This window comes from Harpia harpyja, chromosome 16, assembly GCF_026419915.1.
Source record: "Harpia harpyja isolate bHarHar1 chromosome 16, bHarHar1 primary haplotype, whole genome shotgun sequence".
Lineage (NCBI taxonomy): Eukaryota > Metazoa > Chordata > Aves > Accipitriformes > Accipitridae > Harpia > Harpia harpyja.
The window spans coordinates 3,332,086-3,347,274 of record NC_068955.1 but is presented as its reverse complement, the minus strand read 5'-3'; the positions used below and the strand labels follow the sequence as shown (position 1 = coordinate 3,347,274).

General features: G+C 52.7%; 1 protein-coding gene across 32 annotated transcripts in view; it reads right to left on the bottom strand.

The window, feature by feature from the left end:
- The window catches only part of MACF1 (microtubule actin crosslinking factor 1), a 147,007-nt gene that overhangs the window by 16,795 nt on the left and 115,023 nt on the right, over nt 1-15,189 (bottom strand). For 19 of the 32 annotated variants that reach the window (XM_052810696.1, XM_052810713.1, XM_052810714.1 and 16 more), the window contains 22 exons: nt 14,830-14,989; nt 14,067-14,393; nt 13,330-13,414; nt 12,160-12,401; nt 11,798-12,004; nt 10,828-10,947; nt 9,606-9,713; nt 9,029-9,247; nt 8,222-8,425; nt 7,420-7,428; nt 6,097-6,328; nt 5,131-5,357; nt 4,026-4,148; nt 3,819-3,920; nt 3,271-3,372; nt 2,991-3,164; nt 2,729-2,884; nt 2,373-2,570; nt 1,881-2,009; nt 1,391-1,564; nt 448-603; nt 102-308 (listed from right to left, as the gene is read on the bottom strand). In XM_052810696.1, coding sequence (XP_052666656.1) covers nt 102-308; nt 448-603; nt 1,391-1,564; nt 1,881-2,009; nt 2,373-2,570; nt 2,729-2,884; nt 2,991-3,164; nt 3,271-3,372; nt 3,819-3,920; nt 4,026-4,148; nt 5,131-5,357; nt 6,097-6,328; nt 7,420-7,428; nt 8,222-8,425; nt 9,029-9,247; nt 9,606-9,713; nt 10,828-10,947; nt 11,798-12,004; nt 12,160-12,401; nt 13,330-13,414; nt 14,067-14,393; nt 14,830-14,989 — 3,661 coding nt within the window. The remainder of the gene's footprint in view (nt 1-101; nt 309-447; nt 604-1,390; nt 1,565-1,880; nt 2,010-2,372; nt 2,571-2,728; nt 2,885-2,990; nt 3,165-3,270; nt 3,373-3,818; nt 3,921-4,025; nt 4,149-5,130; nt 5,358-6,096; nt 6,329-7,419; nt 7,429-8,221; nt 8,426-9,028; nt 9,248-9,605; nt 9,714-10,827; nt 10,948-11,797; nt 12,005-12,159; nt 12,402-13,329; nt 13,415-14,066; nt 14,394-14,829; nt 14,990-15,189) is intronic. The other 13 variants (XM_052810719.1, XM_052810720.1, XM_052810692.1 and 10 more) reach the window with 3 other exon arrangements.

Genomic DNA, 15,189 nt, shown 5'->3' with positions numbered 1-15,189 from the left:
ATTGGCTCTGTCCTCAATCCCTTTCTGGAGGTCTCGGGTCCTCCTGCCCTCCAAGGCCAGCCATACCCCGGGGTCTGTCGCACCCTTCCCACATTTCTTACCTGCTTGGCTCGCTTCCTGGCATCATCGAGAGCCCGTCCCCGCTCCACCGAGCGCTGGACGACTTTCTCCCAGCGGGACTGGACGCTCACCAGCAGATTCTTGATCAACACCACGTCCTGCTTTTGACTGAGAAACTTCAGCTGGTTCCCGGTTTGATCCAGCTCGATGATCCGATCCCGATGAGCGTTTACCTCGTTGGCGAACACCTGCGAAAGGCAAAGATGTCCTCCTGTCTGTAAGGGGAGCTGGACGTGCCTGCGAGCAGCCCGTGGGTGCAGGAGAGATGAGGAGCTATCCTTGCTCCCTCCATCCCGGGGAGCCGTTGGGTGCTCGCAGCACCGGTACCTTGTGCTCGTCGATCTGGGCCAGCACGGCGTTGAGGATAAGGCTGGCCGGGGGTGCGATGTTCAAACTCTGCTCGGCCAGTGTGAGCCAGTTGATGAAGTCCTGGAGGGAGTTCTGGAAGTCCGTGGCCAGGGCCAGCGCCTCCTCCAGCTTTGCCTGCCGTAGCGGGGAGGGAGAAAAAAAACACAACACGGAGGGTGAGAGCTCACGATCTGGAGTTTTGCAGACAGAGGCAGCCTTTGTGTCCCTGCCGAAACATCCCTCTCACAGGAACCTCATCGCCTTGGCCCAGGAACGCGACATGTTTACCAAGGGGAGGGGGTTTCAGTGAAAGCCACCGCTTTCTTTCAAAACAAGAATCGCCCCTGAAAGGGGAGACCTTCATCGGCACACAAGCAGCTGCGTCACCCTCAGCTTCCTGAGAAAGGGATCGCCATGGGGAGAGCGGCTCGGTAAATGAGGTGGATATTTCGATGGCAACAGCTGCAGCACCGCAAATTTATTCTGGGCTGAGGCCACCGCGTCCCTTGTTTTATCTCATCACCGGCCAAAAGCCTAGGATGGAGTCAGCTTGGAGAAGGATTTGGCCTGCTGTCTTGCAGGGGTCCAACAAAGCCTGCCTTTCAGAGCCGCGGGAGGTTTCTTCCCACCTCCCCTCTGCATTAACCTAAAACGCAATTTTACTCTCATTTTCTGTCTGATTTAACCAACTCTGATGACTATGTAGAAAAACCAGTAACAGCTTGATGCTCAGACAGCACCACCTGAAAGACAAACTCAACGTGCACAACCAAGAGAGAGGTTTTCTAAAAAAAACCAAAAAAAACCCTGAGCCCTCCTCTCCAGCCCTGACCGGCTCCATTCCTCCCAGGAAAGCAGGGAGCAACTGCTGTCAGACCGGCTCATGGGGCAAGGGTGGACGGCATCTCTCCGCCAACACTACCTTTCTCTCCTCCATCTTGGTGCTGACCAGACACCATTTCTGCTCCAGCAGCGCTACGCTCTGCTCCGTCTTTGAGCCAGAACCGGAGTCGTCACGGTTCAGCAGCATCAGTCGCCCCTTGGCCAGCAGCTGACTGTAGACGTCTTCTTTGGCTTTGAGCTGGCTGTACAGCTCCTGCAAGGGAGGCATCGCCGAAGCGTTAGACAAAGAGCTCGGAGAGGGACCGCGGCTTGCTGCGATTCGGGGTGATGAGAAAATTAGGTTCAGGGCAGGCACCAAAGCGACAGCAGCTTGTCACTTTGACCAGAGAAAGGTGGTCAAAGCATCGTGATGCTTGTCCCAGGCATCAAGTACAAAATTCTCCATAAGAAGAGACCAGAGAAGCACTCTTCTTCCCATTTGATACGGAAAGGAGAAGTTTTGATGCTGATATTTGACAGACAGGAGCTTGCTGAATTAAAAGCATTAAAAATCTCTCCTAAGAAATTACCATGTGGGCATTGAGTTGTTCCCGGGCAGTTTCTGGCAGACCTCCTGTGGGTTTTGATGCCGACAATTGGCTCTCCATCCTCGTTAGCCACAGGAGGAAGTCTTCAATCTCACCATGGAAACCCTGGGCCTGTTCGGGAACATATTATCGGCCACGGATCAGATGACATCAGCCACCATTGATCATGCGCCAGGGTTAACGCTGTGTTTGCTTTGAAACCAGATAAAGAGGCAGAGCTGGATGCACCAGCACATTAAGAAGGGGTATACATGGTGTATCCTTTACCATGTGGGTGTGCCTGGGCCATGCCATGGTTCTGAGCAGGCACCGAACCAGTCCAGGACTAAGAGTTAGATGAAAAACTTGCATAAAAAAAAATCCCAGTGTCTTTCTAACTCTTTCCCCCTTCATTTCCCCCCAAAGCAAAGGGGCAAGCAGACCCTCAGCAGCAATCCACTGCACAGAGGGATACCCCCGATGCGTGTCCCCGACCTGCTGGAGCGTGGACTGCAACTGCTGCTCCCTCTCCTCCGTCTTCTGCAGCACCGACTCCCAGCACGAGTTCAGCTTCTCCAGGCGGTTTCGCAGGCTGCTCGCATCGTCCCCTGCGCTCGACTCCAGCAGCTCGTTGCCGGCTTTGTTCACCGTCTCCACGGTGGCTTGGTGGGCCAGGACATCGTTCTTCAGCACCTACGCGAGATGTGTTGGGCAAATGTTGGACACCTCTCTAAAACCCCCTGTTAATTCCTGCACGCTCTCATGGACACAAACCAACTCAAACCCTTCATGAGAAATAAAATCCTGCAATAGGAATAAACTAAAAATGGACCTAGAGTGGGAGTACTCACATGGTGCTTTGCAAGTTCAACCTCGATGACTTTTGGGTCTCCATTGATGGGTTTTTGCGCGTCAAGCAGCTCCTCGGTGTGGGTCAGCCAGGCCATCAGCTCCGCCAACGCGTGCTGGAACTGGCCGAGTGCCAGGAGAGCAGCTTCCAACTTATGCTGGGCAGGGACAGGGAAGGAAAAAGAAAGTTTAAGTGGGGAAGGAGGGGGAGCATCCCAGCGAGTTTCAACCCCACACTTGCGAAAGCCCAGATCTTCTCTCTACCTGTCTGTGAGCAATTTTCTCGCCCAAATTCTCCCAGAGATGTTTCAGCTCTGTCAGTGGTTCCTTTATGATGTCTCTGTCTGTCTCATCTGTAGCTTTTTTTAGCATCAGTTCACCTTGGTGATTAAGCTTTTCCATCTCAATCTGCTGCTGGTAAACCTCCATTTTAAACTCCTGCCAAAACAAGCAGGACAAAAACCAGAACAAAATGAATCACTGGAGCACGAGCTCTGCGATGCAAAGCAAGCACCAGAGGTCTGGTCCCACTCCGCCCGCGTACCTTCATCTCATTCATTTGCTCCTTAACCGTGTTGAGGTCAGTGCCGACAGGAGACATGTTGCAGAGCTTGATCACGGCGTTATCCAGCCAGTCAAACATGGCCTGAAAGGAGCGTAGACATCGTTAGCAAAGGGAACGGCAAAGCGTGCTCCCCCCGCAGCTGGTCGGAGAAACGGGGCTGGTGCCTCCATCACCCTGCAACCACGAAACTTGTCTTTTGGGCCAGAGATGCCTGCTTGGCCAGCACTCGCTTTTGCAAGCTTTTTCCTTCCCTCTCCTGCTTCTAGCACAAGGACCTGACGGCAGCCAGGCTCATCCTGCTGCTTCATGCAGAAATGAAAACAGATTTGGGAAGACAAACGCAATCAAATATCTGCTCTTCCTTGGAGCTGGTTGTTGAGCCCAGGCTCTATCAGAGGCTGCAAACTCTCGCCCAGGAGATGTTTTCTGCTTTACATTAGTGCAAATCCCAGTACAACGCCAGGGAGAGGATTCGCAGTGGTGTTCCCAAGGTCTACCCACTCCACACAAAGAGCCCTGCCTCTTACTTGAAGCGTATCTTGGTATTGCACAGCCGACTGCATGGCTTCTTCAAGCTTTTCAAGCCTCTCCTTCCACGTTTTGTTTAGATTCTCCCACGCGTTGTTCATCTGCGGAACACAAGATTGCCCACAAAATTCATTAGGCTCTTCTGCCGGAGGTCCCACTTGCTCCTACCTGATTTTACCTGAAGGAGAGGCTGCTGGTTTTCCTACCTCATCAATGCTCTTTTTCACTTCTGGTTTCTCAGTTTCGCCACAGGCAAAAATTAAATCGGTTCCAAGGAGACGGATGAACTCCAGCTCTTCGTGCAAGCCATCCGTCTCCTCTTTAATAGTCTGCATATAACACAGCGACAAAAGAAAAATGTTTTATTATTAAATGCTCTTCCAAAATTGCCCTATGGATAGGAGGGCTAAAGCATGGAGAGTCTGTCCTGCCCTGGTGTCCTGCACCCTGGCCGACACCAGACCCCAGGACCAGGTTACGCAGCGAGCAGATGGCCGTCCGGCTCACCAGCATCACCACCACCAATCTGGTCTGCTCCCACCTCTGGGAGCAATGCTGCTGTGTGCAGGGGTTGGGGGAACTAAAATAAGAACATCTCTATTTAGCTTGACGTGTGCCTGAACCGCCTGGCTGAAGATGTTGTTTACAAGAGATGTACTGTTTACAGGAGTATTTTGTCAATATAGGAATTAGGTTTTGAGACTTCAGAGTTGCAAACCAAAGTCAGAATGGTTATAAAAGGGAAACAGCCAGAACAAACTTCACAAAGCATAAAGAAACATCCCTGCTCCCCAAGGTCCAAGTCAAGTCAAATCTACCTGAAGTGCATTTCACCACTTATTTGAAACAACCAACAACATACAAATCCAAGCCCATCCAGCTTTACGCTTATCTCTGGTCTAACCAATATCTAAATATACACTTCCCACGCTAGACAGCACTCAGATGCCTTCGACTCAGACTGGGAGCAGAACTGTGCAAACTTCCACATCACTCAAAACAAGTGGGCACACAACTCTGACCGCACGCTCGATAAGCTTCCCAAAACAGCAGCAGATAAAGTGATTTAAGCATCATTTCCTTGTCTGGAACAGGGGGTGGTGGTGGTGAGGGATATGTGAAATACACTTCTGGTTTTTTCCTTGCAGTTCCAAATTGCAATGGAAGTAACATTTCATAATCCGACTGACTGCCTACAGAACTGTTTTACAACCACTTCTGGCCATGCTCATATCTAAGATCTGTCCCAATTTAGCTTACAAGCTGGGTGCAGACAAGCTCCAGACAGAGGTACAGCCCCACGGTCCTCACCTCTGCCGCTTCCACCTGCTGCTTGATGATGGAAGGGTCAATGCCTGGGCTCTCCAGGTCATGAACGATGTCCTGCGTGTCTTTGATGGTAGTCAGGAGGGCTGCCATGTCGTACCAGAACTTCTCTGCAAGCTCCAGGACATCAAGGAACTTCATTTCACGTTCCTCCGCCCGAGCTTTGATGTCTTCCCAGAAGAAGACCATCTGATCCAACTTATCCTGGATTACTGAGGAAGGGAACAAAAACATTCAGTGAAGAAGGAAACCTTTTTACAACTCAAAACCATTTTGCAAACACTTCCCACTTAGAAACAGCCAAGAGAATATTCAAATGGGAATGATGACCAGGACTATCAGAGCATTAACTCTGAGACATACTGAGGGACATGAGAAGCTCCAGCTTCCAGAAATAAAGCCTTTATTATGCGCAGGCAAGCTCAGGGCAAATTTGCCCACACACTCTCCTCCAACGAACCTCTGTTCTGGCCACCTCTAGCGTGAAGCCTATGCTCACTCAGTCCATGAGCTGGCTGTTGAGCTGCCAAGAAAGGTGCCAATTAGTGCCAATCGTGTTGACAGGTCTTTTTGTGCTGGGGATGTTCCTTCCCTCCATTAGATGCTGAATCGACACCAACAAATCATTTCACAGGGGCCACCAACGGTTGCCACAAGAGACCAGCTCAGGGTGACGGCTCAGCTCGGCTGAGCTGAAACCTCTGCTTGAGCAGCCACAAATCCTTCTTTCTCCTCCGGCTGATACCACCCTGTCTGCTCCAGATGGAAGCAGGCACCAGATAACTGCGTGCAGAGGACTCATCCTTCCTCCTAAGGCCAGGAGACCCTCTGAAATACGCCCCTGGGACATCAAAGCCTCCCCAACAGTGATGGGGCCACGGTTTGGGTAGGAGAAGCTGGGCACTGCTACCAGCCCAGCCAGCACCTCCTGTTAAATCCACCCGGAGATACCTTTTGCTGCCAGGTCCTTGTCCGCTCCCTGCGATCTGCCGATCAGCTCTTCCCCACGGCGTTTCAGAGCCTCGAAGGAGGGCTGCAGCTTCTCCAGCTCCACCGTGGCATTTTTGTTCTCGCTGATGCACTCCCGGATCTTATCGACCTCGGCGGGGATGAGGGGTGGCATGCGCAGGCGGGAGGAGAGGGTCTCCAGCGTCTCCAGCATGGGCTCGATCTTATCGTGGAACTGGAGAAGAGCAAGTCCATTAGGGCAGGGCGAGATGAGATTAAGCAACGCTGCATCGCTCCCTGCGTGTGCAACAGCCCTTAGCGCTGCACCCAGCGGCCTCTCGGAGAGGACAAACATTGCCTGCAACAGCAATTAAACCTGCAGCCTCCTGTTCACACCTGCCTCTGCTTTCCTTTGCTGCCAACAGCCCCAGGCTGCACCAGCTCAAACCATACGTCAGCCATATAGACCCACAGAGCCGGCACAGGCAACTGTGAACCAAACACAGCAGCGATTTGTCACCAGATTCGAGCCTACAAAATTCACATTTTTGACCACTGTCCCGCTTCTTGTGGACAGGCAGCGTGGCAAGAAAACCCAATCCTGGTGGTTTGAGCATCCGCGCAAAGAAGGTGCTGGAAAAGCGCCTGTGTTTGGTGCTGACGGAAATCTCCGCTTGGTGCAACGCCAGCGAGAAAACCACCCCGGCAGGGTCAGCGGGAGGTGGTGGAAGGCTGCATGCACACGGGGAGGAGCGAGCTGCCACGGAGCTGGGGCTTCAACAAAAGCAGAACCAGAAAGCCAAGAGTGAGGGGGGTCTAGCAGGGTTTACTATTATTTTTCTTTAAAGAAAAGTCAACTTTGGCCTTAAAGATCCCAAACCATCTCTGCTGGTGAGAAGGACAGCTCTGCACTCTGGCTGCCAGAGCTCTGGTCCGTCTCTGCAGGACACCAGTGTTGGTTCACCAGCTCTAACGGCAGAGAGGAGACGGGCTCTCGGTGCAAAGTTGATCAGGGGCACGCTGGCTCAGCCAACAAGCAGGAGCAAACCGGCAAGTCCAGCTAGAGCAGAAAGCTCTGTGCATCAGTGTAAAACGCTCTGAAAGCAAAACCTCTGCTTTGCAGGAAGCATTCTCAGCAGAAGCTGGCCACGGCTGAGACCAGGCGGCAATGCAACGAAAGCCATCTCAGAAACATGATTTCAGGCCCCCAGAGCTAATTTTTAAGCACGTTTTGCTGAGCTGTGCATGGACCAGAAAAGTCCGGGTGTAAAATAGAATCAGCCCAAAGAAAGAGTGTAAATGAACATCTGTGGTGGTGGGGCTTACCTCCGTAATCTGCAATGGTGGGGCGCAGTCAACACAAGAATGAAATGGGACCATGTGGGGAGGACGGGCACAGGCAGCAACACACACAGATAACACATTCCACAATGGGAGTGAGAGATGAGACGGGAGGGAGGTGTGGGGGGGAAAAACTCGGAGTTAATACAAGTGCAAACCAAGAGAAGTGACTACACAATACAGGAATAAAAAAATAAAAACCCAGACATGACAAAAACCAACTGTGCTACGGTAACACGGGGTGAAATGAAACATAACTAGGGGTCGTAAACCCTCAGCGGCAGGAACTCTTCACCCCCTTTCTGGACTTTAGCACCTACAGACTCTGGCCCTCCTTTTGTATCTCTGCTCCTGCAGTCACCGACCTTCTCTGGAGATGCCCAGACCCTGGAGACAACCGTTAACTCTCCCATACAAAGGATCCCATGGCTGTTCACTGCACACACAGCTTATCAGAAATGAAACTTATCTCTCCGAGCTCTTTCAAGAGGCTCTCTGGGCCCTTCCAACCTTGGGTGGATGCCAAAACAGCCCCTTTGAACGAGCATCATTACTGAGGTTGTAAAAATTTATTACCCTATTTACTATGTCAAGATTCAAACGCCTTTTCCCCCGCTTTTGCAGCCAGCGCTGAGCGGCAGGAAACTACCCTGGAGGTGTCTGACCACGTTGTGCCTTATAAAGGGTTTTACAATTGTAACACTCAGAATAAAACTGCATTTCAAAGCACGGGGCTTCCCCAGGAGCCTGCGATAAGAAGGCTCGGCTCCTTTGCACGCCAGCATACCTGGGTGGACTGCGAGACGGCTTCGTCAAGTGCGAGAGCCCGCTGACACACCTCCTCCTTGATTTTGGCATACATGGCCTCAGCCGTCGAGTATTTTTTCTGCACCATCTCCCCTTCCTCGGGGTTGAGGTCCTTGAGCTGCGGTCCGATTTTCAGCAGCTTGTCAATATGAGGCTTATGTTCAGCAATGGACTCTCTCAGTTGCTAGGGAATAGAGGGAAAAAAAATACATTTGTTTAGAAATCTATTGAAAGCCGCTGCCTATTTGTTTCATGCGATGCTCCAAGAGCAGCGATCGTATCTGGTAGCGAACTCACACCGTGGATTTCTTGACCCAGCATCTGCCAAGCACATGGCACTCGGCTCTTCCTAACATGGCTATGGCTCTGCACGCGCCGGCACACTGCCCGGCACGGGTCCTTCCCCGGCACGGCCGGCTCCTGACCCTCCCCACAGCCCCACGGGGGACCCCACCGAGAAAATTCACTTTGCAGCTCCCTACCCTAAAAGCACAAAGCGGTTTTCCCTGCCACAATCAGGCAGGAGATCCGAAGGCAGCCAGGCTCCCTTGGGTGCAATCTGTATTTTAGTAAGAAGTGCTCCACCGTAACTAGTGATTTCCACATGGTACACTCACAGCACACTTGTGTTACATAGGAAGGATCCCCAAAAAGAAGAGAATGGGAAAAAAAAAAAAAAAATCAGAAAAATTTAGAAAAAAGGTGCTCTCGCCTCTACGAGCGCTGCGCCTCTGTTTAAGGTGGAAGAACCGATGGCGCAGGAGATGCAAACTCTGCGTCCTCTTACCCTCATGTCCTCCTGCTGCTGTTTGAGCTGCTCGTGATCGATGGCCGGAGGGGGCAGCTGGGAGATGAGGGCTTGCGTCTCCTCGATCCATGGGTTCAGCTCCTCGTAGGTCTCCCAGAACTGGTTGACCAGGACCTGGGCACGCTCCAAGCGAGCATAGCGCTCCGAGTTGAGTTGACTGACGGCTTCGTACTGCTGCACCAGGGACTCGGTTTTCTCCTAAAAAAAGAGGGAAAAGAGTTCTAGCGAGGGATGCAAAAGGGCCCAGGAAAAGCGCCAGCTGCATGCTGTGAGCTGGAAGAGCAGGAGGTGCCTTTGGTGGCCTTCCACGCGTGCAAGCTGTAATTCCAATTAAAGCAGCCTCAGAAATCTCTGCCGTCCCCCCCCATCCACAAACACTGCAATAAAAATATGCAATAAAGGAGAGTAATAAATGTAAAGAGATTTCTGCTAACGCTGGTGGGAATTACTAAAGATGGAGTAATTTTAAACTACTTCAGCCTGTGCAAGAGCTGAGAATTCGCCTCTCTCCCCGCTCCGTCTCCCCCGTCGCAGTAAATAGCAGAGGGAGGTTCACCTGGAGAACAGCTTTTTGTTCCTCCCCACATGTCCCAAAGATCTCATTGCGCTGGCTGAACAGTTCATCCATGGAGTCTTTGTGCCGAATAATGTCGATGGAAAAAGCCTGCAGAAAGGAAACGTCCAAAGAAAGGAAAGAAATCAGAGCCGAGCCCAACCTCTCCCCCAGCTCATCCACGGGACCCTCCTGCCTGCGCCAGCTGCAGCAGGCAGGAGAACTCAGCGCCGCAGAGATCACGCAAAACTCAGCACAAGTGTCCTGCAGCACACTGAAAATCTGGCTGAAAATGCAGATTACTGCATGTTTTTCTCATGACTCATCTACATCAACCTCTCTCTTTCAAAGGCCTGAAAACAGCTCTTGAAATGAGGTATCTGTCCACTTCCACACCCAGGGTCCTTACCGGAGGAAAAGCTCCACCATCCATTCATTAGCGAACACGTTAACCCCCCAAAACGCTGCTCTCCAGAACTACATCTACCAATAACTTTGCCGTTCCCAAGGTCCACATGATTAACAGCGGGAAGCCAAGCTGAGCTCAATTTAACTTAATGCTTGACGGTTCAGTCCCCCTCCCTTATAACCATGTCTTTTTTTTTTTTTTTTTTTTAAATCCAATAAGCCTGTATGCTGCTCTGATTGCCGAGGCTGGTAAGGGAAGAAAAGGGCCGTTTATTTAAAGTGCACGTTCTTTTAAGCATGAGCTCATCTCAAAGATATAAAAAAACCCCAGTGTCTCTTTGTTCCACGTTTGGCTGCTGGGAGGGAAACGAGGAGTCCCCCACTGCAAGGAACAATGAGCAAAAAGCAAATGTAAAAGCATCCTCATTAATCAATATATACATTTCTCTAAACCTTTCCTGCTGCCAGCACCTGCAAGACCCAGACAGAGCTCGCTCCAGCAGCCACAGGGAAAGCCTTTGGAAGGAGCGGCTCTCTCAAGGGAGTCCAGGCAAAAGCACCCATCCAGCCCTAAACGGCCCTGCAAAGGTTTCGGCTCCCGCAGACGGACAGGAGGCTTTTTCCTTTAGAGGCCAAACGCTTCATTTCTCTAAATCCTGCTTCTCCCTTGTTTTTTCCTTCTAGTTACCAAGGCCAAGTGTTGCATCTCTCCTTGCGCTCTGGGCTCAGCGCTACACACCCCAGCTCATCGTGCAAACGGCATCCCTCCTTCGCTGCCCACCCCGTGTCCCCCCCCCCGCAGCGAGCGCGCACGTACCTTCTGCACCTGCAGCTGAGCCGTCGTCTGGTCTTGCTCCAGGCGGATGGGACCGAGAGCCATCAGCTTTCGCTTGGTCTCAGCCACCCAGGCCAGCTCCGCGTCGGCCGCCTGCTCGTACTGGCACACGGGAAAGGACAGGTTAGTGATGGGCAGCAGGGACGGAGCACACGGCCAGTTGGGGATGGTGGGAGACGTGGGGGGGGACACCCAGCGGGATGCATGGGGACAAACGCCTCGCCCGGGCACGCAGAGGCAAGGAGGAGAAGGGGACGTTGGGGTGGACAGAGGTTTCTGACTCCAAGCTCCCCTCCGAGAGAAGCGGCAGCCGCTCTCCCACGGCCGGCGGCTCCTGCAGCTGGTTTTGGGGCACAGAGCATCACTGCTGCACAGGCGCTCGGCGCAGCAGGGCAGCCACCCTTCTCTACACCCTCCCTGCCCACAGGGAAGGGGACGCCTCTATTTTACACAATCATTTTGCCTGCACGCTGAGCTTCGTGGAGTCAGCGCTCAAAGCCAGCGAGGGCGGTTATTCACAGCGCTCCACAGCCTCCGGTCCATGCGGAACAAACCCTTTTTGAGAGGACTGTTCGCCTGGAACAAATCTCTGTGCTATCACAACAGGGGATGACATTTTTCCAGGCCTGAAAGTCACCTGTCGTCGGTTTTACACCATCTACGTCACCCACGCAAGCAAAAGCCCGCAGGCGGGGATAACGTGGTGCTGCCCCGGAGTTATCCTATCTGAACCACGCGCAACGGGACGGGTCAGAAACCAGCCCTGCTGCCACACGCTGCTGGTGGGGCCCGTTCATTTCTTGGCGTTCCCGACGGGATTTGGCCCTCCTGTCGGGTTGTGCTCGCTATCCCTCCCGCCGCCATCGCGCTGCGCGGGCTGGAGCGATGCCAAGCCGCTCGCTCCCACCCTCCCGAGAAAAGCCGTCAGCCTCTGGCGGGGTTATTAAATTACCTGTTGAGACCTCTGAATAGCAGCATCGATTTCTTCCACCCTCTGCTTGATGGTGTCGCTGACCAGCTTGTAGCGCTCGTTGGTGTCCGACACGAGTTTATCCAGCCCTTCGCGGGCTCGCCAGGGAACCAGCTCCAGGAGAGCTCGGCTCACCTCATTCACCGTGTCCAGGACAAGCCTGTGCTCCATCACCTCCTTCTTCAGCTCCTGTGGAAGGCACCCACGGACATATGTCCTTCTCAGCGCTCTGCAGGTGACATCCCTCTCCAGCTCCTCCCAGGCCTCTCAAAACAGCGAGCAAACCCCCACCGGCTCCCACCCTCGTGTCCCCGTTCCTTGGGTGCTGCTCTGCCAGCCCCCACCTTTTGCCTCTGCTGGAACTGGGGTATCTGCTCGCCGGCGGGGGACTGTCCCCCACTGGAAGCCAGCTCGTCCTCCACTTTGCTCATCCAGCCGGTGAGCTCCTCGTGCGTGGACTGGAACTTGGTGGCCAGCTGCCGAGCCTGCTCCAGCGTGCGCAGCGCCTTGGAGCTGGCAGCGGTGATGTCTGAATAGCGGGTCTTAATTCCATCCAGCTTCTCCTGGATCAGCAACACCTCCTCCCCTGCGAGACAGCAGCAAGGGGCAAATGATGCTGGGCTGGGGGGGCTGCAGGAAGGTTGAAGCAGCCACCTGCCCTGTTCCCCCCCGTTTTAAATAGCTAATTTCAGTCTCACTTTTCTACATATCAGTGCAACTTCGCAGCCTATTTTTACAGCCGGGAAGGTACTGTTTGAGCTGACGTTTTCTACCAGCCAGTGTAATGTCCACCTCCTCCCTGGAACAGGAAGGCAGCGTGCTGCGAAGCCTGGCTTTGCCACAAGCCCCAAAGCCACCACAACTCGGTTCTCAACTAACGTGCCACAGCTCCAAGAAAAAAAGGTCCAGTTCACTCTTTACTGCTATTTCCGAGAGGACAAGAAACTGCAAGCCAAATTCTTTGTAATCACTCTTCCTGCTACACGGCTCCCACAAGGACAGAGGTCTGTACATCTGCTCTGAGCAGACCACATCTGAAGGAAATGCATTGCCCCGACCTTTCTTCCCACTCATAAACATAAACTCACACCCACGTGGCAACAGCAACAACTGCTCAGTATGGGAAAGCAATATTAGGAAAGGGCTGGGTGTATTTTTAACCTCTTTCCATGTGATTTAGCAGCTGGATGCAATGAGAAAACCCTCCCTTGCGTTGCAGGGCTGCTCAGTGCTGAGCATCACCACGCCGGTGGTGGGAATCACCCGCTCACGAAGCTGCGAGGTTGGTGCTTGGGATTTACTAAGCTGGAGTGCTTATGGCTCGGCATCCAGGTCTGGATGCAAAACAGCTACTTTGGGAGTATCCGAAAGGAAATTAGACCCGAGGGAGAACAGCCTTCCCCCGAACAATGTATCGCCGCAGAGCGTGCACTTCCCAGGGAAGACGATGTGGAGGACGGGGGGCTTCCCGGACCCCCCACATCGGCCAGAGCGTGCCCAGATCTTCGTGTTACCTGTGGTTTGCTTCAGAAGAGCTTGCCCGTTTCTAATGGCTTGGTCCACATTCTTCTTCCTGTTCACAATTTCCTCATTCAAAGCCTGGAGAGAAAGGCAACTGGGGTTACCCTTCTGCGGGCAGGTCCCCGAATCCTGCCAGCCAGAGATTCTAAGGAGGGCACGAACGGCTCCTACTGAGCACGAGACGGGTGGACAGCAGATCTGATACTTGTCCAGTCGTCCTTCTCCTGCTGCGGGAGTTATTGGGACTTCTGGGACCCAAAGGCTCAAATATTAGAGCAATCCCATCCCATCCCATTGGATATGTGTTACCAAAGAACTTGCCCTTGTATTAGACATAACCTCACTCTTGAAAAGAGCTTGCATGGCCCCCGGGGAGCGGAAGCAGACGGCTTCCTCGGTGGCCAGCCTGGCTCAGAAAACCCACTGGGCTTTTCAAGCTCTCATTCTTGGAAACAGCATCCAGCTTTCTAAAGGCACGGGGTGGCCAAGCTCGCTCAGACATTGTTCACAAAGCAAATGAATCATTTGAAGTTTCCCCCCCCAGGAAACCCATTTTTGGGGCCACAATTATTGTTTTTAACACATGAAATCTCTTTACGCTTCTCCAAGCCTAGAAGAGAACCAGCAGCGGAACAAACTCCGCAAAATTAAAGTCAGACCAGAAACAAAAATAAAACCAGATAAATGCAACAAAATAAACAACATAAACATGGAAGAAAATGGAAAATACCAGCTGGTCGGCATGCTGCTTCTGCAGGACGTCCCGTTTGTAATCCTTTACGGATACCGAGCCGAGCTTGTCCTCGACCTCAGCCAGCCAGTTGAGCACTTCCACCTCCTCCTCCCCAAAGAGCCTGGCGTTAGACAGCGCCTGATCCAGCAGCGCTGCCTTCCGGCAGCACCGGTCGTGGACCTCGCCGTAGCGGGTCTGCAGAGAGTCTAGCTTCTCTGCCAGCAGCCTCCGCTCGGCGGCACAGCTCAGGGAGGAGAGGGACTGCCCGACACCGACCGCCCGAGAGACGTCGGCCGCGTGGCTCTCTATCTCTTCCTCTAGAGCCTGAATGCCGGGAGGATAAAATGGACAACAGAAAGGAAAACGAGTGAAAAAATGGATAAAACCAAACCAAAACCAAACACAAGTGGGGAAACAGAAACAATGAATGCAACTGAAGGGATGAAGGAGACACAAAACCCACCCGTGAATGGGCAAACTGCATCAAAATAAAAAAGGTTTAAAAGAAACACAAGAACAGGAATGGTTTTTCTATCCAGAGCCAGATACATTCGTTGGGAGGTGCAAAGACATCAGTTTCATATTTACCCACACTGGTGGGTTAGGGTTTGCAGCCTTCTCTGTACATAAAGCAGCCTGGAAAACTCCTCCAATACTTGTTCGTGCCAAAAACCCCCTCGCCGTGGCAGAAACAACCACCTGAGTGGGACCCAATACCAACCACCTCCATCGGCAGCTCCCGATCACGCACGGGTCCTACCTTGTGCCGACTGATCTGCTGCTGGATTTTGGCAGTCTGGGTACCGATGGGCTCAGAGTTGGCCAGTTTCTTTTCCGTCACCGACAGCCAGTCCGACACAGGCTCCGTGGTTTCATGGAACTGCTTTGCCAGGACCAAGATGTCCTCCAGCTGCTTCTGCCTGTAGTAAGGAATAAAACACTAAGGAGCAGCTCCCCCTTGGAGCCAGGCATGGGAAGCAGCTTCGAGTATTAGGAAGAAGGAACCCAAGCAGCCCTATCCAGAGCAAGGTGAGACACTGTGTCAGGCAAGCTGCAAACACAAAAATCAATGTGGAGAAACTGCAACATAAGCTTTTTCCTGCAGCTGTGCCTTTAGGGT